At 43.2% G+C, this 25,367-nt stretch overlaps 1 protein-coding gene across 9 annotated transcripts in view; it reads right to left on the bottom strand.

Annotated features, from left to right (window-relative positions):
• Dennd1b (DENN domain containing 1B) overlaps nt 1-12,675 on the bottom strand; it is a 227,656-nt gene extending 214,981 nt beyond the window's left edge. For 2 of the 9 annotated variants that reach the window (XM_003751245.4, XM_003751244.4), the window contains exons 1-2: nt 12,021-12,152; nt 9,761-9,825 (exon numbers count right to left, since the gene is read on the bottom strand). In XM_003751245.4, the coding sequence (XP_003751293.1) occupies nt 9,761-9,825; nt 12,021-12,037 (82 nt within the window). In that variant the 5' untranslated portion in view covers nt 12,038-12,152. The other 7 variants (XM_063272684.1, XM_039091333.2, XM_008769580.3 and 4 more) reach the window with 7 other exon arrangements.
• Nucleotides 12,676-25,367: the final 12,692 nt, after the last annotated feature.

Below are 25,367 nucleotides of genomic sequence, written 5' to 3'. Positions count from 1 at the left end.
AATCTAGTGGACAACACTCAGGATGTCAGTGACCTATACTATTCATAATCTTGTTTGCATTGTTTTTAAATTCTATAATTTCATTTTCCAAAACTATGTGTTTTTAAAGAAAACAAGTTTAATGATAAACCACTAGTAAATCCTCAATACCACCTGAAGATTTCCAGGCCTTTACCAGCCCAGAGGCTGGGGATGTGGCTCAGTGCCGGGCTCAACCCCAGCACGGCCACAAAAAAAAAAAAAAAAAAAAAAAAAAAAAACAACACTAAAACAATAATCATCCTTAGACAGCTCGACAAGTGCTTTCCTAGTATTAAACTCATTTTACACACTGAGGAGTCAGCAGTGCCCAATCAGGACAGGTTGTACTACACTAGCAGGAAGGAGACCTTGGTTTTTTCTCCTTAGCTCAGTGGTTCTCAACCATCTTAATACTGAGACCCTTAAGTAGTTTCTCATGTTGCGGTGACCCCAGCCGTAATGTAATATCTGATATGCAGGATATCTGATATGCGATTCCTGTGCAAGGGTCACTCAATCCCCCACAGGAGTTACTCTCCCTGGGCTGAGAACCACTGCGTTAGATGTGTTTATACCAAAAGCAGTCTATCTCCTCAGAATCATTCACAAGAGTTTAAACGAAAAAACCCAAAATAATTTGAAGAAAAGATAATCGCCTGACACCAAGTGATGGCTGGAAACTATCTAATAGCTACATCCTCCGTCACCTCACAGCTGCACTGTCCTTAGACTCATACACAAAACGAGTTTGGAAGGGGACGGGTGACTTCACGTTACTGTTACACACCACAGCCTTTACTGCATTATTACAATTTGGAAGTGGCACACTCCGTTCAACAATTTTTACCTGTGCCTGACTCATAACTGGCACGTGGGAAGACTCACTGAAATGAAGGAGAAGAGTAAACATTTGTATGGTGCTGAGGCACACTTCCCTCTGCCTGGAGCACAGGAATACGTAATAGAACTCTGGGACGGTGCGATGGCTCAGTGAGTAAATGTGCTCGCAGACTGTTCTCTGACCTCCTTCACGCACATGCCACAGGGTAAGCACGCATGTCCACATGCACGCTAAATGATAAAAAACGTAACTTTAAAATTAAATAATTAATAATTATATAATTGCAGCCAAACTTAGAATTATTACGGATTTTCAAAATATCTGGCTTTATAAACATCACCATGAAATATCTGATTTAAGAACTGATTTAAGAGCCTGGTTCTTAAATGGTTAAGAGCCTGGGTTCCACATCACAGAAACAGATTCAAATCCCAGTCCTACCTCTTGCCCTGTGCATGTTGGGGAAATAATTTGACCTTTCTCAGCCTCCACTTATCTTCCTGAAAATACAATCTCTATCTCCTATAATTAAAAATAATATGGATATATAGACACTTGTTATATTTCCTGACATATTATGAATGCCAAATATTATTTTTATCACTATTTCTGTAAAACATCCAACTTAAAGTCCAATCAGGAAAATAAAAACATAATTAAGGGTCTTTAATTATTATGTTACAGCTTTATTTAATTAACTAGGGATGTTTCACATATAACGAAATTTAATTAATTTATTGCACATATTCTAAATATACTTACATACTTATTAGAGTCATTAATTCAAGAATTACTGAACATTAATAAAGCTGGGAGAAATATAGTAAGGCCCAACTAGAATGTTCCTTTCTGACAAACCTATTTTTCATTTTATTTTATGTCATCATTCGGTTGTGCTGGAGATTAACCCAAGGAGCCAATCACACATGCTAGCCAAGTACTTACCACTGAGCTACATCTCCAGCCCTAGACTGTATCTTTTTAATTAGCCTGAGTTTACAAGGCTTTCTTTAAATTTACAATGTTCCCCTGAGGGCTGTCTATCAGTTGTTCACACCTCACTGTGAATTTACTCATATAAGTCCTTCAAGTAACACCCGCCCACCTGATGTGTCATTTAAAGAGTTGGGGAGCAGCTGGGTCATTTTATAACAAAGTACTAGGGACTGACACATCCCTGGGCAGCAGGTAACTGTCCACTGCCCCACAGGAAGAGAGGCTCACAAGTGTTAAAACAACAGAGCAGCTTCTCCTCTAGGAAAGTACAAGCTCCCTTATTTGCTCTACTGTCCTGAGCTCTAACACCACCCAGGGCTTCACATATGCTAGTCAAGAACTCACTGCTGAGCTGTGGCTTCCTAAGCAAAGACCTCCCAAAACTCAATCCAGTGCCACTGTGGGCAAGTTTTCCACTAGGCCAATGATGGCCCATTATAGAAATAAGAACGAATACACGTTCTTCTATAGATAAAATTAATTGCTATCTGAAATAAATCAACTTATCCTGCAGTTTTATACAAATACTGTCCCACCTTGCCTGACACATCAATTCAATCGTACAACACAAGAATCTTGTGTTTAAGTGCTAAATGTATACCACAGTAGATAAATATTGCCTCAGACTCACAAACCAACATACATCTTTGCAGGAAAGACAGGAAGCAACGTGAAAACATAAGAACAATCTCCCCGGTACAGACTACTGTCACAAGTATTCTAAGAACATATCTCCTTGAAACTCTAGAAGAAACACTCTGAGGAAAAGCCTAACAAACTGTTGCACTGCACCAGCTCGGCAAGGCCCGGGCCAGAGAGGTGAACACGGGATGGTGAACACAAGTCGGGGAACGGGGGCCCAGGCCTGGGGCCCCACATCGCCGTGGAGACCATCAAAATTCAAAGACAAGGGGTCACCTCAGACTACAGTAGCAGCAAAAGACATGAAACAACTAAAGCAGCTACTAAGACCAGATCACGGAGTATGAAATGCAATCGAACCCTACCCAAGACACAGAAGCACATCCAAAACAGTGATGCTTAACCTGCACTTTACACAGCAGCGGCTCTGGGAAGAAACCGTAACACCCTACACAAACAAAAGAACACTTCACTATTTGCTACTGGGAAAAATGGCATGTTCCACAAATAGGGTTCTAACGAATCACATTAATTTTGTTCCCAGTTAGTATCTATGGGGAAATGAATAGTTTCATTTTCATGAGCAATGTAGTAGTATATAAATATTTATAGTACAGATTGCCCTCATTTGTCCTAATATATCTGGACAGAAAGGGACTTGCACAGCACATGCTAATGAACATAAACCAGGTGTGCTAAGACAGCTACCCTAAGAACATTTGACTTGCAGAATATCCGATGACAGTCAATACCGTCAAACCTCCTATAGCACTTCAGTGTGCGTTCCCCAATAGCATTCTACTTCCTGGGCTGACTAGAGTCTTGTGATGTGAGACAAGGAAGGGAAACATGAGTACTTGATAGGAGAAACCTAAACACACAGAGTACATCAAAGTATGTCATAGTGTGTGTGTGTGTGTGTGTGTGTGTGTGTGTGTGTGTGTGTGTGTGTTGACTTTGAGATATGGTCTCACTCTATAGTAGAATGTGAGAATGCAGAAGATACCTCAATGCCCAACATATACATATACATACATATATATTTCTGGGACAAAAGGCTGAGGTGCCTATTCAACAATCAAGGTGGACACTGGCCTCCAGATTCTCCCTGCGTTCCTCAGTCCCTACCAGTGACACGGTCCTCCTGGCTGGTATGCCCTGCACCTGCCCTCAATTGTCCAGTGGCTAGAGGGGCTACTCTTTCCTATACAATGCCACCATTTCAGTTACCTGCTCTCTTGGTACCTTAGGGACTCCTGGCTGCTGGGCTAGTTCCCCTCTATCCCCATGTGGCAGAGTCCCCCTGGACTCTCCTGTGTCATGGCTCTCTAACTACTCTCTCAAACATATCTACAAAAACTTTACTCCTCCACCATACCTAGGTGCAGCCATGATTCCTTTCCTTTCTTTAATTCTTTTTTTTTTCCAATTTGGTGAGGAAACCCAAGACTACTCATTTTTTGTTTCCTTCCCATTTCTTTCTTTCTTTTTTCATTCACTAGTGTTCCTGCTACTGCTGTGCCAATTTGTGTTTAAGACTGTTCTACAAGCACAGTTGTGTTTAAAATAACTCCTGCAAGCAGTTCTCTGAATTAAATGAGTCAGCATCTGCTGTCCGTCCGACAGCCAGCACTAACCTAATCCCAATGGATACACTTTTTCATTCTATATTCACTAAGGATGTCAGATTCTTCAGTGAGCTTTCCCTTAAGAAAAAAAACTAATGTGGTTCAGGAAGAATTTTCTAGAAGGTAAACCAACACTTAATCAAGCTACCACTATAACTATGCATGACTATATTAAACTCTTTATGAACATAGTAAGTCCCAAAATGCTATTCAGCAAACTATGTCATCACACTATTGAGAGAAAATAATGAAATGCGGTTAATAAATGCCTTCTTAGACAAGGTATGGGAAAAAATTAAAATTATTCAACTTAAGATTCTGATTTAAGAAAATGAATGCTGTCAAACTGTTAACATAAGAGGGAGATTTAAGAAGGAGATAATTCAATACCAAGCTGGAGGATCTCATCAAAGTAAAATAAGATAAAAACCCTACAGTAAAAGGACTTGATCTCAGAGAAATAATCCAGATAATAATACAGGAATAAAGTAAACAAAATTTGCTAAGGATGTGTTTGAAACTGCTAATAACTAGAAGTGTTAGATTGAAGGCATTTAATTTGAAGATATAGGCCTTATAAATGAAGAGGAGTCCACAGTCTATGAAAAGAATTATACAAGGAAAAGTTTAGTAATTGTTGGAAGAGGAATTATAATTAATTTATTAATTTCAGAAAACACACAGTATTTGAGTTTTAAATGACCTACAGCACACATCATTAATATTCTGTGCCCTCAAAGATTAAAACAGAGACTGAAGGAACACCCATTCAGAGCCTGCCCCACATGTGGCCCATACATATACAGCCACCCAATTAGACAAGATGGATGAAGCAAAGAAGTGCAGACCGACAGGAGCCGGATGTAGATCGCTCCTGAGAGACACAGCCAGAATACAGCAAATACAGAGGCGAATGCCAGCAGCAAACCACTGAACTGAGAATAGGTCCCCTATTGAAGGAATCAGAGAAAGAACTGGAAGAGCTTGAAGGGGCTCGAGACCCCAAAAGTACAACAATGCCAAGCAACCAGAGCTTCCAGGGACTAAGCCACTACCTAAAGACTATACATGGACTGACCCTGGACTCTGACCCCATAGGTAGCAATGAATATCCTAGTAAGAGCACCAGTGGAAGGGGAAGCCCTGGGTCCTGCCAAGACTGAACCCCCAGTGAACTAGTCTATGGGGGGAGGGCGGCAATGGGGGGAGGGTTGGGAGGGGAACACCCATAAGGAAGGGGAGGGGGGAGGGGGATGTTTGCCCGGAAACCGGGAAAGGGAATAACACTCGAAATGTATATAAGAAATACTCAAGTTAATAAAAAAAAAAAATATTCTGTGCCCTCATGTTATAAAAAAGAGACCACAGCAATGGAAAAGTAATTAAGCTTGGGACATGGGAACACATTTTAGACAAATTTCTTAATTTATCTGGGCTTTTAATTTCTTCGTAGGAGTAGCACTTCCTATCCTGTAAGATTTTTGTAAGACTTAAGAACCTAGTACATTTTTTTTAATCTACAGACTTGTGCTTGGCTTCAAGTAAACACCCATAAATATTTGCTGCTGCTGCTTCTTACAGTCAGTTAGCAACAGGGGGGAGGGGGAGGGGGTAGAAGGACAGGACAGAGAGAGAGCAGAATCCTCAAGCCAAAAATGAAAGCCTTAGAAAAGGCATTTTGACTAAGGAATCGTTAGTTTTCATCTCTGTGAAATGTCCAGTCTCCTTGGAGAACGTGCTGCAGAGTGCTGTAAGTTTTGTGATTAGAACTGCAGCAAGGCTGTCTCTGCTCTCTCTACTTTCCTGTCTCTGTGAGAAAGTGGGCAAGCAGAAGGGTGGCAAAGGCAATGAGCTTGGAGAGCCACCAAGAACAGCATTAAGATCTAAACTGTAGCACTGTGTTCTGGAATACAAGCTACTGGCAAACTGTCTTGCCAGGAAAGTCTCCATTTAAAATAAGAAACCAAAGCCAACAAGAAGACATTACCAGAAACAACTCTATTAAACGGAGGAGACAGAATACAGGACATCATCAGGTCCTCTCACAGCTTCAAATCTGTAGGGTCCAAAGGAAACTACTTATTATACAGTATTCTAAAATGTGTTGTGTTCAGAAATAAGAATAAAATTCCTTGAAACAAGTGCAGACGGCAACAGATTAGATGAAGACACAGTATATCGAGCTACAGTTCGCCAACCAGTCGAGTCCAAGTGAACCGGAAGTGGAGAAACGACTCCCTAACTAAGCGCACTTGCTGCTCTTCCAGGATGCAAGGTCAGCTCCAGTACCCAGGCCAGGTGGCTCACAATCACCTGTAACTCCAGCTCCAGGAGATTCCTAACCCTCTTCTGACTTCTGTAGGCACCAATATGTGCACACACACACTCACATAAAAAGAAATAAAATTTGTTTTTAATCTGACTTCTGAACATACATATAAAATGAAAAAGACAAATAAGAAAGTCAAATATTTTGACATGAAGAGTAGAGATGTTTGCCCAGGGCACATTTTCTATATGATGAAATGAGCCATCAAAAGAACAAAGTAATGCTCTCAACAACCCTTTACAAAGAATACTTCAGCTAGTCTCCTATTACCTACTCCTTGCAAATTAATTAGCAGGCCTATCGCAGTGATCCTGATTACAGCCCTCCGTCCCTCCAGGGGCCATGATGTCCTCCTAAGCAGTGGTCATAGCCGTGACAACTCTGCCACTGAGGTTCGGCCTGACAGTTTCTGAGGGATTTTAGCAAAGGAGATTTCTGGTTCTAAAGCAAGAGTCATAAAAGCCAAAGTCCCCCCCCCCCTCCTCCTCCACCTGCAGTCATATTCAAAAAAAGCAGGCTTCCAAGGTCTGCTGATAGTCATCTAGAAACCACAAGACATCTAAGTCTTCAAATGATAGGACCTGTAATTTCATAAGAGCTGATGACTCATCCAATGGCATTCCTCTTACACAGACTGTCAAATGCCCATAGTCGCAGGGCCATTGTAAAAGCATCCTAAGTTACATGGCTTAGTCTCCTCCAAGTCAACCACAGTGACAGAACAACCTTCCAAACAAGCCAAAATACAACCCAGGTTCTTGTCAAAATAGACAAGTATTGACAGTTAGACAAGAAATATTCTAATACTTTTCAAAGAATTTCCACATATTTCCCTTTATATGTTTACCAACAAAGAAGGTAATCGATCTCTTAATTTGGCATAAAAGTATACATCTCGATCCCACTTACTTATAAGTGCTGTGACTTTTTAGATTATAGTTTCATAGAACCTAAGACATTCATTATGTTCTCCTGATTTAAAGCATCAATGAAGGAGGAGAGGGTGACATTTTGATGTGGTTGAGTGTAGCTTTGAAGGAAGCCTTTACGCCAGGTGCAGAGGCACACCCCATCCCAGCACTCAGGAAGCTGAAGTACAGAGCTCCCAAGTTTGAGGCCAACCTGAGCTACGGTAGTGAGAGAGTGAGAAACAGTATCAGAACAGTTTTAGAAGCTGCTGTCCAGTAGGATGCTAGAATGGACTAATTGCTTGAGGCTCCAGCTCAGTGGTTCTGACTTATAGAGTGTGCACGTGGCACTAAGTTCAATCTCTAACAGTGTCTAAGTTGGGGGATGGAAAGAGGTTGATTTGAGGTAGTCCTGACAATTCTCTGAGCTAGGAAGACAATCAGTGGGTAAAGAGCTTGGCTCACAAATGTTAAGACCTAAGTTCAGATTCCCATAACTCAAGTTCAGTGAGGAAGACATGCATGCAATCCCAGCTCCAGGAGGAAACAGGGGGAGACAGACAACCTCCCCAAGGCCACCCCGGAACGCAAGAGCAGCTCGCCTGGTGATATACACAATAGCTGTGAGCAAGAGACTCCATCACAAACAAGGTAGAATGTAGGGAAGGGCCGACCCTTGACAGTCTCTTCCGACCTCTACTCATACAACAAGGCAAGCATGTGCCAGTGCTCACACAGGAGCAGACACAATCACACACATCACAGACATAAGAGAAGCTAAAAATCGTCTATCTTTCCCATTTGTGATATTTCCAACTTCGCCAGACCATAAAATACTAATGAAGATGTCTCTGGAAATCGTACATTTTACAGCAGCCACAAGGCGAGATGGCAATAAAAGAAGTTAGTAAAAGCTGTACACTGGAATAACCAGTCATAAAAAAAGCAGAAGGAGCAAAGGGAGGAAGCAAGGACAAAACCACGGAGCCCTTACACGAAGGTCGAGGATTCTCTAACACATGCGCAGACCGGTTGTTATATGAAGCAGCTTCATTCCTTTATAAGACTGCTTTGTGACCTGAAGAGCACCCGATTCCAATGACCAAGCGCCCAGCATTCCCAAAAGGGCCTTTCCTATTGTGTAGCATATCAGCTAGCACTGCTCCACACAGCTGAGGTTAACAGCACGGTACTTCTTTTAAGGCTAACCCATGCCAGAAAGATACTATAAATTTAAGTAGGGTTTGGAAAACTAATGTGTGTGTGTGTGTGTGTGTGTGTGTGTTCCTTCAGCATAACATTCCCAAACTGCACAGAGGATATGGCTGTGCCTGGGGAGAACCCATGTGAACAAACTTTACCACGTAGAGGGCAGCGAAGTTGACTTTTCTAATTGGAAGAGGCTCCTTAGACCTTAGGAGTTCTTGCTAGCTGGCAAACCTGATCAGAGCTGTAGTTGCAGCAGGCCAGAAATGAAACACATGGACAATCCGGAGCCAAGAATGTGTGTGATTTCCTACCTAAAATTAGCCGTGCCTACTTCGCCACAGCTGGCTTGGGCTGGGCTCCTCTATTTTAAGGTGTACAGAGCCAAATTACTTAAGAGCATGTAACTGCTGCCTAGTCTTAGGACTAAGAGTGTCAGAAACTTCCCTCCCAGGCTTCAGATGGCTAACAGGTTTCCACAAACCCCCACACTTACTGGCCTTGCCACTGGGGGCTAAGTATCTTGGAGCTATGTACTATAAACAGCCATGAAGACATACCATGCACAAAATAAGCAAAAGGAGATGCCCCCTCGTCTTTGACAGATACGCCACTCCCAAACACACAGACAAAAGTGATGAAACTGGACAAAAGTCACAATACTTTAAAAGGCAACTATTTGCCTTTCCATGAAATTGTTCAGGTCTGACCATGAAAACCTCCCAAGTTTTGCCACCCGTTTACCTCCCCAAGTGCTGTGCAACAGGAGGGAATAAACCCGATCAAAGGGGCTACTCGGCCTACACACTGCACTGCAGAAAGAGCAGAAGGGACTGGTGACCGTCCCTTTGGTGCTAGCAGGAGAACTGGTGTTGTTTTCTGTTTAGTGGTGCTGAGTTTTCAAACACAGATGAAAGAAATTGAAAAAAGCATACCTTCCCACCACGAACAAGGGCAGTTTTGTCAACAGGGAATAAAACTGGGCTGTAAGTTGAAATCCAAGCTGCACAGATAACATCAGTGATTTCTACAACCCTAGCATCTATCTTACTACTAGCAATTTGAGACACTGGCGCAGACATTGGGCACTATCAGGCTCCTGATGCTACCACGCTCTAGCAGAGCACAGTATTAACATTTGTTCTGACACACTCGATGGATGACCTTTGGAGTAAAGGAACACACATACCTTCATTTTCAGAGGCATGACACTTCACTTTTAATACCAAGTCGAAAGTTCTTTCTGGATTTTCCCTAAAATAAAAAGCACCTTGTTATATTTACTTTCCACAGAAAATAGCCATTATCTATAAAGTTTCTATGCAATAGACGTTTCCATACATGTGGTACTAAGGATTGAACCCAGAGCCTATTCGAGTTAAAAACTCCATCCCTGTAATTTACTTTGGTTGCTCGAGACAGGGTTTCTCCGTGTGGCCTTTGTTGCCCTGGAGCTCACTCTGTAGACCAGGCTGGCCTCTAACTCAGAGACCTGCCTGCCTCTGCCTCCCGAGTGCACCATCGCCTCTAAATCTGTCTCAGCATGCATATTCTGTGATTCTCCCCGACTAGGCAGTAGAAATATAAAGGAAAACGTTTTATCAGTTTGGTAAGTCATAGTTCAGACTTTGGAGTTCTGAATCAGGGGACAAAGTATGTCAGCTCTGAGAATGCTTTCTCACCTCTAATGCACCCTGCCCACTTCACAGAGCAACGTCGATGTGGGAAAGAGCATTGTGGAGTGTACTTTCACCCTATCGAATCAAAACTAGACAGCCAATACACCCTTAAGCATCTTCTCAAGCTGATCTAACACAGGCTGTCCTGCTTTCTCCAAAGGACCTGCTCCAACCCAGAAGATGAAAACCTGACTACTGCTGCATCCCAGACCCTTTCAGGAAAGCGCTCCGTGGACAGGGCATTTAGCACAGGCTCCTGAGATCTTTATGGTACTTTATGGTACTTATGCGCGTGTTCAAAGTAAGAGAGCTGTTCACACACCCTGAGGAAACAAAACCTAACGAAAATTACTTTCCTTAGATCAGTTATTTTTAAGGAATTTGGACATTGGCCTCCTCGTTAAATCCTCCACAGAGTACAGAAAGTTTGTTTCACTTCCTTTAGAAGTTACTAGTTTGGAGTCTTTCTTCTTCCTAATTTCTTACACTGCACTCCTAACCTATTTATCTGCTACATTTCAAAAGGCAGACTGGAATATACTGAGATACTTAGAGCAAACAAAAATTTGGTTTTGTAACGTCTCTTTCCATGAGAAGGTATAAGACTAAGTCTCGGGATGTGGCTCACCAGTACACAGTATCTGCCCTAGAGTGCTTGAGGCCTTGGGTTTGACAATAATGGGAGGGAGAGGCAGGGGAAACTGTTAAAGGAAAAGACATCACAATGCAAAAAAAGTGATGATGTATATTTGAATTACTTCTGTTAAGGTGAGTGCCTCTGTACATTAGCATTTTAAATATATACTTTAAGATATCAATGCTACCTCTCACTTCTAAACAAACATTGATTTTAAATATTTACATATAAATATACATATAAATATATTACGTGACATTCTATAGAACTGGAAGGAAAGACAAGCCATACAAATTAAATTTACAAATATCCATTTCTCCACTTCCTCATCCCACCCGCTTAACTTGTTTCATGAGCATAAAATGGGCTCTGGGAATTTTTTTTTTTAAGTTCCCTCATAGTACAATTAAATGTCCAAAGGGTAAGTGCTTTTTTTAACCACCCTGCTCTCTATGGTGTCAAACATTAAAGGAAATATTCTAAATTGTGTAACGTTTCTATTTTCATAAAATATTTAGACTTTGTCTTAGATAAATTAACTACTGGCTCGGTTATACTTCTCCGCAATCTACAGGGCCTTTCACCGTGGCTCTAATACACAGTGAGGTAAAACGGAAGGGGAGGGGGCGGTCAAAGAAGACGAAATTTCTTCCCAAAGTAAAGTTTCCAGAGAAAAACAGCAAATGCCTATCCCTAAGACACTACCAAGCAGAGCCTCCACCGTTATTCAAATTGCTTTTTACCTACTCCCTACAAGTAAAATGGCCAATGGTGAAGGGCCAGCCACCTTAGCGCATATACCACTCTGCAAGCAGCACACACAGCGCCGGCATAAACAAACGCCGCTTTCATTTTAAACGAAGGAAAAGGATCAGAAAGCATCTCAGGCCACCGTGGAAAATCATCCTAAAGGGAGCAACGACGATCCTAACGCCGGGGGAGCGGTTTCCTAACCACCGCTCGCAGAGCCGCCCGCTCGCCCGCCCGCCGCCGCGGCGCACGGCCGACCGGGCCCAGGGAAGCCGGGTCGCCCGGCGGGCAGGCTTTGCGGCCTAGCGCCGACCGCCGCGCAGCGGGCCGTACCGGGCAGGCCGCACCCGGGACGGCGGAGACCTGGCCCCGCCGCCGCTCACCTGGTCCTGCGGTCCATGGTCACATGTCGCTGCGGGGCCGCCGTCGCCCCGCGCCCGCACGCCCGCACGCCGTCCGGGACGCGCTGCTCCGAGCGGCGGTCGGCCCACGGCGCCCTCCGCGGCCTCGCGGGGACAGCACCGCGGCGACGCCGCCCCCGCCCCTGCCCCCGCCTCTCGGTTCCCGCGACCGGGCTGGCGGCGGCTCCGCCACCTTCCGCGAACCAGGAAGTCGGCGGGAGGGGGAGGGGGCGCACGGGGACGCGCCCTGCGGCTGCACCTGGCCGCGCGGCCTCGGGGCCGGACCTGCCCTCCTGCTGTCCTGGGAACCGGCTTCTGCTGCCGCTGTCCCGGAAAAGCACTTCTGCCCCGGGGTTCCCACATCGCGACTCTCATTCATTGCAAATGGGGAGCTCAAGTGGATGCTCCGGCTTCCGCCTCACTCCTGCCGGTAGCCCGATTAGTGCTCTCTGAATCCCAGAGCCGCCCCCTCCTGATTCAGGAATGTTCAGACTTATGCACCTGCTAAACAGCTCTGCCAAACAGCTCCAGGAGAGGCTCCAGTTGCCTGCACATATGGGAAACACATTCCAGCCGCAGACACTGACGCACAGCCAGGGACTTAACTTTTGAACACACAGTGGCAGGCCCCCTAGAGTGTCGTCTCTAGGGGAGCTGAGAGGGCACCACGAAGGATGGAGGAGGTGAAACCCGATTTCCAGAACTCCGGAGCAAGTGTTTCTGTAAGCAGTGATAAACACTGGCTCGGTGTTTTCAACACCTGAGCTATAGGTACCTAATCCAGAGCAAGAGACTGGATCGGAGATAAGTAAGCAGTGGGCAGTGGCAAAGTTGAAATCTAACCAAGCTCGGCTGTTGCTGTTTCTTACTGTGACTTCTTATTGCCTTGTCTCCTGCTCTCTCAAATTCGGGATCTGATAAGAAGATATTTAGAAAGATTTATGGTAGGCATTCAAAACGTTGTCCAGGGCTCAGGCTCCCTAGAGACTGAGGAAGGCTTTCTCCCAGCTAGCATTCACCCTTGACAACGCTAAAGTGACTGTCACGCAATAAGGTTTGCTTCAGACTGTATCCATACAGAAAGTACGAGAATGAGGAAACCAAAGTGGTATGAATGCGGTATGAGTCATGACACTAAAAGTCAGACAAGGAGCCTTGGAAAATAAAGAGTAGATTTGATCTTAAACTTTCCTGTCAAAAATGGTGTTGTTCCATCAATACAGCAAGACATATTCCACAGCCACAAACCTCTTATTTTAAAAATGAGCTCCAAATGTAATTGAACAACAAAACAAAAGGACGCTGTATCAGTCCACACTGTGTGGTCGCCCCATAACTTGGTGTGAGATGCTTAACTTCAGTTTCTCGCTTCCTGCATTTGTAAAATGGGAATTATGACTTGCATATCACATGCGTACTGTGCTGTTCAAGTTTAAAAGCGCTATGCTTCTTGTAAGACATTTAGAGAAATCAGTGAATTTCAGTTTCACAATTAGGCCTACTATACCATGGCTATATGGTTTTCCCAGATACAGGTTTTTGCTGCCTAACTACCAAGTTAGCTTACTCCAAAGACTTGAAATGAATTCTGTAACTAAAAAACACTTCTGCCCCAAGTGTTACTGAAATGTGCAAGCCTCTTCTTTCATTATAATTAATTCTTCTCCAAAGAAAACAGTCCTGCCTAGGATGAGTGTGCCAGAATTCTTAGTCTGGGGTGAGAAAACAGTAACAAATGTTTTCACCACCCACTGTAAAGAGACAATTAGTTACTGTACAACGTTAAGATTGTTACTCAGTCAAGCTATACTAAGTATGAAAATGCCACGTATTTTTACTCTGTCAATCACATTTGAAGCCAACTACAATAAAGAGTTCGATATTATATAAAGCTTAATAAATAAACAGAGACATGGTTTATAATACATAGTTTATCACAAAGTACTGGAGAAAGAAGTTAGAATAAACCTGTCATGGTTTATTAAAACCAATGGTATAATTTTGGTAATGTTTGCTTCATATAAAATAACATTACTCATAGAGAAGTTTGCAGAAGGCAAAGTTTCAAGTTGGCTGTTACGTTTTTCCCAAGGTCATATTTCAGCAATAATAATTCCTACTTGACAATCACATTTTTAGGACCGTGGCAATCGAAGAACAAGACAGTAGGATAGTATTGGCAGGGAGCACATAACCGGAGCAGACTGTAGATCTGTGTTAGAGCACTGCCCACCAACTACACGGGTCTGGTTTGATACCCAGCGCAGGGAGAGGAGAAAAAGAAAAGTGTATTCTTCAGCTCCTGAGTGTGGTCTAAGTATGATCTTGACGATGAACGTGTTGATGTCCGTTACGAAGTTGCTTTCGTCGTTGACACGATTCAATAAGGGGAGAGGTCAATTAAGATAGCCTAACCTCCTTAGGACTGTCTATTTCAACTTACACTTCTGTCATTTTTTTTTTGCTTTATATAGTTTGTGACTATATTATAATAGATATTCCAATTTATGAGCACTGAGCCTACCTAGTAAATCCAATCGCTTCTCCTATGTTAGGATTTTTTTTTTTTACCTTCAATGCTTGGTTTTTGTTGTTGTTGTTTTTGTTGTTGTAGTTGTTGTTGGGGTTTTGGTTGGTTGGTTGGTTGGTTGGTGTTGGGGCTTTCTTTTGTTCTGTTTTGTTAATAGTGGGTTTCCTGGTATTAGCATAGCTCTTTTGATCTTTTTACATAGAAATGTTCTAAACCATTATGTTTGAGATTTTTCTTCAATGCCTGATTGTGCCCATCCTCCTCAAGGAACAACCAAATGGTCTCTGGCTAACATCATTTCCTACTGGTGACGTGATGTGGAAGAACCCAAGTCTGGTGCAAGTCCGGTTTGTCTTGTGAACACGCTCCTCTGTTTCTCAAAGTATGGACACCCACTGAGATAAGACTTCTGTGTGCCTTCGAAGTGACATGCTATAGCATGCAGGAGTACTCCTTCCCAGTCTCTTCCCTCTGGGAAGAAGAAAGAAGCATGCAGGACGCTCAAAGGTATTTCAAAAGTGATTCTATCACTAATGCTTTAGGTGTAATATAGTCCAAGCATCTTGGCTCTCGGAATAAGTATCAATTATATCTGGTAATAAACTGCATTTATTCCTGCCATCTAATGTGCTTCCCATTCATTTTTTTTTCTTTTCTATGTTCCTTTCCAGCTTTTTTTAAAATTGACATTTTTCATGTTTTTATTTCTGGTCTCCTTCTGCTCTAAGCTAATACTAGGAAGTAATGGACTTTCTATTCATTAACTAGACACATGCTGGCTCTGGGCCTCAGCAGTTTATATCGAAGTTTAAGGTTTCAAATAACTAACTTAGAATCTGGTTTTTAGAGATGCCCTGCTCCTCAACTGTAGCTGGCGCATTTCCAATCAGCCATTCCCTAGAAGCTAACTGGACATGGCTTCCCCTTAATATTCTTAGGTTAAGTTTATTAATAACTTCTAATCTTCCTTTACTATGAAGAAAATTTCTTTCAACAAAATATTCATCAAGTCAAATTTCTTAAGAAAATATCCTTAAAAATATGATTTCTTCGTGGCTGGATAGGATGACCCATGCTTTAACCTTAGCGCAAAGGGAGGCAGAGACAGGTGGGTCTCTAGGAATTTGACACCTGACAGACTACATGATGAGACCCTGCTTCTTTTTTTTTTTAATGCCTTAACTTGAGTTTTAATGTTAACTGATACAGTGTTAACAAGGAAAACATTCTCCTAGTGTTTCCTACACAGTCTATAGAAGTCTCAAACATTTGAATCTAAAGGCAAAGTTTCCTTCAATAAAACATGCATACTATTGAAATAGAAGCCAGGAGGGAGAATGAAGGAGGAGTATCTTTGTCAAGAACCTAGTTTCTATGTTGATTCAAAAGTCAAATTCAAAGATACCTTCCAGTGTGTAGACAAAAATGCCACAGACAAATTGTGATACCTTTATTACCAAGCCTGAACATAAGCAAATAATTATCAGTTCCAAATGGTAAGTTACATTTATTTCGCTGTTAAGCACTGAATAAGAATATTATCAAAAATCATGTAACAAAACATCTTTCTTTCCCCTTCTCCAAGCAATTTATCCCAAGTTATAAAATAAATGATCTTACCTCTGACCAGCTTCTGCTAGTTCACACTTCTCTTCATTCCTCAGCCTGCCAGACATTGGAAAAGTTCAAACAGTCCTTGAAATTAAGAGCAGAGATGATTGACAGGAGAGTGGGACCAGGAGATTGTAATGAGAGGGCTTGAATTTTCTTCAGGGACTCTGAAAAATCTCTCTTGAACTTCAACAAGCAGTACAATGTTTGTGTAACCCTGTGCACTGCATGGGAAGCAAGCTCCTGACCCCACCCACAAGATACTCCACATAAATAAAACATCATCATTGTCTGACAGCCCTGCTCACACCCACTGAATGCTTCAGTAGAATGAGTAATCCCATCCAAAGAGCAAGGTCATTAGAATTTACTGGAAGGACTCAGACAAGAGTATCTAATATGATACTGGGGATCCAACAAAGTCAGCAACCTCTATAAACAACCCTAATCCTGATGTAAAAGAACATTCCCAAAAAACATTCCTGCTTGTCAAGTTCTGCTCTCCTAAAGTACAATCACTAGACAAACATGCTATGTATTACCATACACAACTGGCACAAAGGGTGTGGGGAGAAGTAGCATGTCAGCCATTAGAACTCAGTCAAATAAACACCAAGGCAAAACCACAAATCTACAGACTAAAGAGATTGACAATCCCAGCATATTTCACAGCTCCCTCCCTTCCTCGTTCCCTCCTACTACAAAATAAAAATTAAAACCAGGGGTTCTCTCTCTAAAAGTATGGGCATCCCCTCGCCTCCTTACTGGTGACTGCTTGTAGCCTTCTGTGAGAAGGCAGAAGAAGCTGCCCAAGATCTCCATTCCATGTTCATTACATTTATTTTCTTTGAGAAAAGACACTGTCTCTCCTTCCTTTCTCCATTCTCTGTTCACCATGGAGTAGTTTTCTTGCCGTCCTTTGGAGATGGCCAACAGGGACAGCTGGACGTGGCTAGAATGGGAAGGAAGCTTTAGGATCCATGACTCAGCCTGATCGTCACCTGCCATCTTCAGTTGACAATGGTGTTCTTGCATCAGTGAGGACAAATGGCACCTTTGGCCTGCTACATGGAGACTTCCCGAGTCTTCCCTTCACTTCCTCCATGGGTCAGGAACAGTCAACCCAGTGTGTGCTGAGCACAGTAATTATACTGTGTCCTCAATGTGGTCACTTAAGAAATATACCCAATAAACACTGCTAATTCCATTCTGTGGTAGCATAAACGAAGCCATTGATTGCTACGTGATTCATGCATTACCTCTGATTTCTAATTCAAATATGTTGTACATCTTCTTTGAACAAGCAGGTATTAATCCTTAAGCAATGCGTGCCAGGATGTCTGTGGCGAGCCCTAATAGTAGAATTGGACGGAAAGCTTTAAATCCAGTGGTCTTCTCAAGCAAGCCAACTGGTAAAACCACTTCTAATCTGGGAAAGCAAAAAGGCACATGTTTTGTCTTGATAGTTGAGTCACCATAACATGGCATGCACCAGAAGCACAGACTTTACCGCATTTGCTATTATTGTTGCCAAAGGCTTTGTGATCATTTGATTAGCTGAGTCCCTCCATAGTCCTGTGAGGTATAGATTGTGGGAAAAGCTGGCACCGTAAAGATGAAACAGGAAGCACTCTTTCCAGGGACACTGTATTCCTAAGATTGCCTGCATGGAAGAGTGTACTTTCCCATCTACCAGAGCCACCCAGAGACACAGGTTAGGATTATTGTACCATTATACCACAGAACCATTTCTGAAATCCATTTTCTTCATAAAGAATATGCCTTCTCTCTGACTAGGACATTTGCTCGTTTAAAGCAAAAGGAAGCTTCAAATGAATGTCTAGCATTTGCTAGTTGATGACATCTGATAGTTTTTAAATGGAGACTATCAACAACATTCAATGCTTTTATGCAGTCAAACTTTATTGTTTGTTTGTTTGTTTGTTTGTTTGTTTGTTTGTTTTTGAGTTCTCTGGCCAAGTTGTAGGATTTAAAAAGCATTATATAAGGAACTCAAAGAGGGCTGGGCAGTGGAGGCACATGGCTTTACACTCCTTTAATCTCAGCACTTGGGAGGGTGAGGCAGAGGCAGGTGGATCTTTGTGAGTTTAAGGTCAGCCTGGTCTGGAGAGTGAGCTCCAGGACAGACAGCCAGGGCGACTCAGAGAAACCCCTATATCAGGAAAAGAAAGGAAAGAAAAGAGAAGAGACGGGGGAGGGGGAGAGAGAGGGGAGAGAAAAAGGAGAGGGGGAAAGGAAAGTAAAGAGGAAGGGAGGAAAAGAGGGAAAGGGGGAGGGAGAGAGATTAATCTGCTACTGTTTCTCCTCCATCCTCCTATTACAGAAATGAAAGCTAAAGTTAAAAGACATTTTATTAATCTGTAGAAACACTAATAAGGAAAAGCTTTACTTAGAAACTCAAAGATTCCCTGGTTCTAAAAGATAAAAAGGGAAAGTTACAAAAACATTCATGAACACTCTTAAAAACTGAAAATAGGCTTTGTGATTATCTTTTTATATTTATTTTTATACCCATCCTTGACATGAAACAATTCAACATATAAATTTTAACAATTACGCTAAAATTATGTACTGTGGAAATTGGAGGGTACACCTTACTGGTAATGGGTGCCAGGCAGTGGCTCTGAGTTGACTGATAAGCCCAAACCCCTAAGCTAAACGCTATCTGGCGTTTGCATGGCTTCCTTTCTACTTTTGCTCCATATTGCCTCTTCTGGTGTGGGCTATTCTGTGCTGTTGTCCTTTCCTCCATGCATTAGTGAGCAGAGCCTCCAGAAACGATTCTCCTTTTGTTGTAAGCTAGCTTCTGAATACCTTTACCTCTTCCAGATGACTGCATGAGTTGTGGCTCCCATTGCTTCTGTCACCCTGACTGGATACCCCACGCATGGTAATTTATAGCAGAGGTTGGTTTTGAGCATGGTTCTGGAAGTGGGAAGTCCAAGAGACTGATACTGATATTATAGAACATGGGCCCACAGCCTGTGCTCCAAACCATTTAGCTACCTGTCCTCTATCAATCAACTGGAGGAGCCAAATTAACAGTGGAAAACAGCAAAGGTGGAATTTACGCACACTCTGGGAAGAGGGACAAAGAGATCAGCAAGCCATACACACACAAGGTTATCTTCGCTTGTGTCAGAAGGGTGGTGTTTAAATAGAAAGCAAGAGCTAAGCATAACCACGCAATCTGGCCAAGGTGTGGTCCTCAGTCCACCCCTGTCTCATTTCCTAGTCTCTCTTGCCAGGTGAGATTCTCCTGCAATGAAATCGGACAAATTGTAAATCTTTTTCCTGGAGACCAGTTCCTCCTCTCTGGGACAAATTCCTCCCCTGAATGCCCCAAGGCTTTGGGCCTTTCTTCTCCCAGTAAGAGATTCTCATGAAGATTCGCCTTTCTAGAAGCCCATGCATTCTATAGTCAGTTCACCAAAAGGTGTGTCCATCCGCGTCAGACAGGTTGGTTACATTGTCATCCGATGACAGCCTTGTTAATATTCTATAACATGGTGGTGGGTATCTCCTAATGAGAAAGAGCAGGACTGTGTCTCTAAACTATCACCATTTTTGTCCCTAGAGACCAACCTCAAGGGGGTTTATAATCTAGGAATCAGAGAACAGCAACAAACACCTAAGCATATACATAGTAAGTTGTCTCACAGTGACAAGTGTTAAAGCCTAAACAGATGGTGGACCAGGAAGACGGGTAGCAGGCCATTGAGCTACGGGAGATGAGGAAACATCTCTTCGGTGGTGACATTTGAAGGAGAGGATGACTGGCAGCAACATGAAGAGATACAGGATGAGGCTTCCTGACAAAGAGAACAGGTATGCCTGTTGGAGGCAGCTCGAGGAAGGCTGGCACATTGAAGTGAAGCCAAGGTAGCTAGGAAAAGTGGTATGAGAGCATCAGAGGTGAGAAGGAAGAGTCCTGACTGAAAGCCTTTTGACAAGTCGCGAGAGAGACTGCATTTTGCCTCCCTTTCTATGAGAAGTCGACAAGCACTGAGCAAAGTGTAGAATTAAGGAAGATAGCGAGGAGACGGCTGCTCTACTCCAGAAAATGGTGACTATTCTGCCTCTTGAGTCAGTTGCAGTGAAACTAAGAACTCAGAGACCAGTCACAGAGGCATCAAGCAGATGAATTACCTAGGAAATAGATGTCCTCAAGTGAGAGAAAACTAAAGAAGGGTTGTAGATGAAAGAGAGCCACCATTACTTTTGTGGCCATTTCCTAAGGGACAGAGGTGAGAATGGATACAGGATAAGGAAGGAGCCCGAAGTCTACTTCAAACACTCAAAGATTTACATGCCTTAGACCCCTCAGTGATGATGTAGCCTTGGCAACTGGTCAAGGAAACCAGTCTGCACCAGCCATTCTGTGAACGCTGGATGTTTCCATCAGAAAAACCACCACGCTGTCTGAAATTCTGACTGGCACGCTTTTATCTCAAGAATGTATTGGGAACGCTGACTGAAAATTCCTAAACTTAGGTGATGCGAATTTCACCCTCTTTCCTTGTTTTATTTTCTTTATTTTTTAATTCATTGCCGCCAAAGCCCCCATAGAAAAATGAAAAGCAAAGTGATGCGTACCCCAAAGCCTAAAACACAAAGCAAGAAAACATGGAGAAACTCAGAATCAGAGAGCACCTTACCTGCACATACCGTAAAGGCGCTGGGAGACTGGCTGAAGCCTGCTATGCTTCTTGCCTGTAATACCAGCAAGTGGGAGGCTGAGACAGGAGGATCCCTACATAGCGAAACTGCCTAGAAAAGGAAGCTGGCTCTGGTTGCCTTGCGTTCTGTAACACTGATTTACTGACACTGCAGGAGGGAGCTTGGCATCCTGAGGAGACCAGGAGGATGTCTATAGGATTGCTAACACACCCTAACAGAAAGACCTGGAATTGAACGTTAAGTGTCTTGGGAGGATGAGAGAGGAGGCCCACCGCATAATGAGTACTGCCTGCTGCAAGCAGTTCCTGTAAGAAAAAGAGTAGAGAGATGATTACAGCCCAGCCTTGGTTGGCTCACTTTGCCCCTGGCTGTCCAGTCAGACATGGGAACGTGCTAATTAATGAGTAGGACAGAAGCTACTTGGACTGAGAATGTCCATTGGTTTATTTGGCAATCACAGGATCAAGTGCAAAGGTAAGCACAGGAACAAACACAATATTAATGCCACTAAGTATTAAGGTATGTATAGATGACAAGTCACCTTGAAAGAGGGAAGTCGGGATCTGTATTCCTTCCCCTTTTTGTTTGTTGTTTTGTGGGTTTTGGGAGCAGGGCAGTTGTTAGTGGTGTTTGAGACAGAAACTCAATATGTATCCCAGGCTAGCCTAGAACTCATTACGTATCTGACTGAAGCTGGCCTCCCACTTGCAGCAGTTCTCTGAATATAATAATAATAATAATAATAATAATAATAATAATAAATAATAATAATAAAAATAATGATAATAATGCTTTAAGTTATAAGGTCATTAATTCACCAGATCTGTCTGCCTTCCCAGCTTAGCAGCACAGGTCACGGAACTGGTCAGTTTTATGCTTGTGACTGTGTGACTGACTGAAACTGCAGCTTGCTGCTGCTGCTGAGTGTAGGAAGAGAATATTGTACCACAAACGGCTAGCCAGGAAACTGTCAGTATTCAAATGTTGACACGTGGTTTCTACTGAAAGGGTTTTCATACCACAGTAAAATCAAAAGTCACACATCAGACCATTGTAAGTCAAGGAGTGATCTTTCCTTGGCCCATTTAAGACCCATTCACTCATCTCCTACTTTGCAGGAAGGAAGGGGATTGAAAAAGGAGGAGGAGGAGGATGTCTGCAAGGTGCCAGAACATGGGTCTCCAGGACTTCTCTCCTCACTTGACATCGGTGTGAACAACTACTCCTGAACTTTAAGAAACTCACAGCAACTAACTCACGGCATGGAGTTGAGGCATGGAAGGAAAAAAAAGAGCCACCACAAGACCCGTGTCTCACCCTCCTTCAGCCCACAGAGAATGGTGTAGAGACAAAAGCCTTCTCTGTGGAGAATAACCACGTAAGCAAAAACTGACTCTCTCGCACCCAGATTGTCCCAGTGAACTTGGTGCCATCCAGCACTGAGGAGTCAGCTGCCTTGTTGATTCAAGCCCCATGTTCACCCCAACACCAGCCAGGTTCCTGCTGCCCTGGGTTCCAGGAAAGCCACAGCAATAAGCTAGACACCACAACCCTAGACACAGAGCTCCAGAACAACCCGTAGACTAAACGTCCGTGTCCACCCAGTGCTCCCACTGCCTTGGGCTTTGCCACCTAATACAGATGAAGGCCTGCCCCGGGCTCAGGGTCCACCCAAACCCAAGTTAGTCCATACAACAATGGGTGTCACCTCTACTCTAATGCCAGGTTACCACACCTAGTGTCAAGCAGCAGGCTAACACCCATGAACACAGATTTCAGGCCTTCCCGCTAACAGTCAGTTCCTATGGGTCCATACATCAGTCAGTCCAGGCCAATGACTACATGCATGATCCCAAGTTCTAGTAAAGTCCCCAGAGACCCTGTCCTAGCACCACACAAACCCCCTTCTCCCTGATCCAATGGACATAGGATCCATTAAGGGGATTCTTGGCTACCAGCTGGCCTCTGTGATTCGATGCTCTAGGCTAGTTCCCACGGCTCTGGTGGACACAGACTCAAAGCCTACACCAAAAGGCCTACATCCTACGTCCAGTCCTTTAAACCTGGCAAGCACTATTGCGGTCCCATGGTTTGCCTCTCCTCTGGCAATATACTGGCTCAGAGAGGACCAAACAAATTCTGGGACCAGGAGTCTACGTAAGTATTTCCCTTCGTGTCAGAGTGCCATTGCATGCCAGACTAGAAGGGGAAATCGAGGCCTAGGATGAATGCTGTAATTCCAGGTCTCTTCTCAAGGTGTCCAGGTGCCATGGATACACTAAACCTGAAAGGAAGTCCGGACTAGAGGTTGACCCATGAATCCCATTTTCCCTTGGGGCATCAGATACCACTGCAGCCAGAAGGGGAAAACAGAGGCCTGGCCAGACAGGATGCTATTCCAGTAGGGAGAGAGTGCCCAGTGCCAGAGGGATGGGAGAAAAGACCTTCTTTAGGAGTCTTAGCGTCACGTGTCACGGTTCATTTAGGCAAAGGCCTTACCTGTGGCAACTGCAGAGAGAAAGAGAGTAAGCAGCCCTACTCCTCCATCTCAAATCTGTGAGATTCCTGGGGTTTGAGCGAGCTTCTACCTCACTGGTCTCACGTATGGTCCACATACTCTACACGCTATGACTAAAGTTCGAGGAAGAGCCATGAAGACCTTGCTTCCAAGATAGCTAGCACCCTTAGGACCCAGAATCATATCTTACCCTATGGACTCAACATAGCACTAGATCAGTCCTTGGGCATTCAGGTTCCAAGACTGGTCTAGTAGACCCAGCTTTCTGGCCCACAGGCCAATCCTAGTGTCTGCCTATCCCATGTGGACTGAGGCATGAGGTTCTTCCAGTAGACCAAGGTTTCAGACTGGCTTTCACAAGTCTAGTCTGAGGTTGACTCTAGTGGATAGAGTTGCCAGACACGCCTGTTGATGTTGGTACCATAGAAGCCTGCTTGGGGAATCTGCCAGCAATTCTACCCACTGACCATGCCAATTAGGCTTGGATGGACTGAATGGTTAGAAACTTACTCAAACCAAGCTAGTCTGAAACAACCTGCATCTGTCTTGTACAGCTCCTAACAGCATACCATGAACTATTAACAATAAGAAAAATATGATGTGCTTTCTGTTTTAAGGCTGAATGAATGAATGACCCACAACTGTCTCTTAAAACTGGAGATTTGTGAGCTGGACATTGCGAGAGGTACTTGTGTTTCCAACCCCTCAACACTTAAATAAAAAGATCCTGTGTTCAAAACTAGCCTGTGCTACATTGTAAGAGTTTTCAAAAATAAAATAAAAGATAAGAAAGACAAATACTTTGAAATTCTCCGTGTCATGCTGTATGTTAAATTGCCAGAAGTTATTCATTTTACAAGTGAAAATTTGAATTCTCCAATCAATACTTCCTATTGAAAACGCCAGGGTTTCCTTTATTTAAAGGTTAAATGGCATCCCATTGTTTAGTACGCAGCGGTGTTTTTTCTCCTTTGTCACTGGTGCAGGATTAGACTGGCTCCTTACTATGACGTGCAGAGAGCTTAGGAATGTGAACGTCACCATAGCCTTTGGATACAGCGTGGAATAGATCGTTAGACTACACAGTCATTCTGCTTTATTGTTGTTTTTCTAGATCGCCAAACTACTTTCTAATGCCTATACCAATTTAGATCCCAGAGGTGCACGAGGGCTCCCTTTCCTCTGCCTCCCCAACAGTTGTTAGTTTTGGGTTTTTTTTTTTTTTTTAACAGCCCTCCCGATAGGTGTCTTGCTGTCTGAGAGAGTTAGCATATATTAATTTTAGAAAATAATAGGTGTCGTTGTGCTATTGTCATACATTCATAAATAATATTTTAATATGTTCATCCTTCCCCATTCTGACAGCTGATTTCTCAGTCTCCTTGCTTCTTGCCCATCCCCTTCCTCTTCCCAAATAATCTCCTTCCTACTTAGATGCTTTGCTTTTTTGGGTTTTGTTATGAAAGAAAGTGTGAAAATTTTTTTCTCAGTCTTCCTTATTTCAGTTAATATGATCTGTAGTTCTATGTATCTTTCAGCAAGTAGCAAGATTTTGTACTGTAAGCCTTTTGTTTACCCCTTCATCTATTGGTGGGTAATAAGGAGGATCTGATCATTTAGCTATTGTGAATGTCTCAATAAACCAGAGTATGCAGGTATCTCTCCTGACCTTTGATTTCTTTGTTGTGGTCTTGACTTGGAGTTCCATGATGGTTAGTGATGTTGACTATTTAGTCATATATTGCTGGCAATATATGAAAGTATGCTTTTTCTGTTAGCCATTGTTCTTGTGAGTTCAAAGTGGGCTTTCATAATTATGTGATGTTTTATGTAAGCCTCGTGATAATCAGAAAGGAAAATCCTGCAATAAGGCACTGTGCGAGCCTCCAAAGGAGAGAACCAGCCAGTAATCCCGCCCAGATATGATGTCTATAAAACACAGCAATGACCAGCATGGCGCCGTAAGCCC

This window comes from Rattus norvegicus, chromosome 13, assembly GCF_036323735.1.
Source record: "Rattus norvegicus strain BN/NHsdMcwi chromosome 13, GRCr8, whole genome shotgun sequence".
NCBI lineage: Eukaryota > Metazoa > Chordata > Mammalia > Rodentia > Muridae > Rattus > Rattus norvegicus.
Note: the sequence above shows the minus strand (reverse complement) of the source record. Positions and strands in the feature narration are given on the sequence as shown.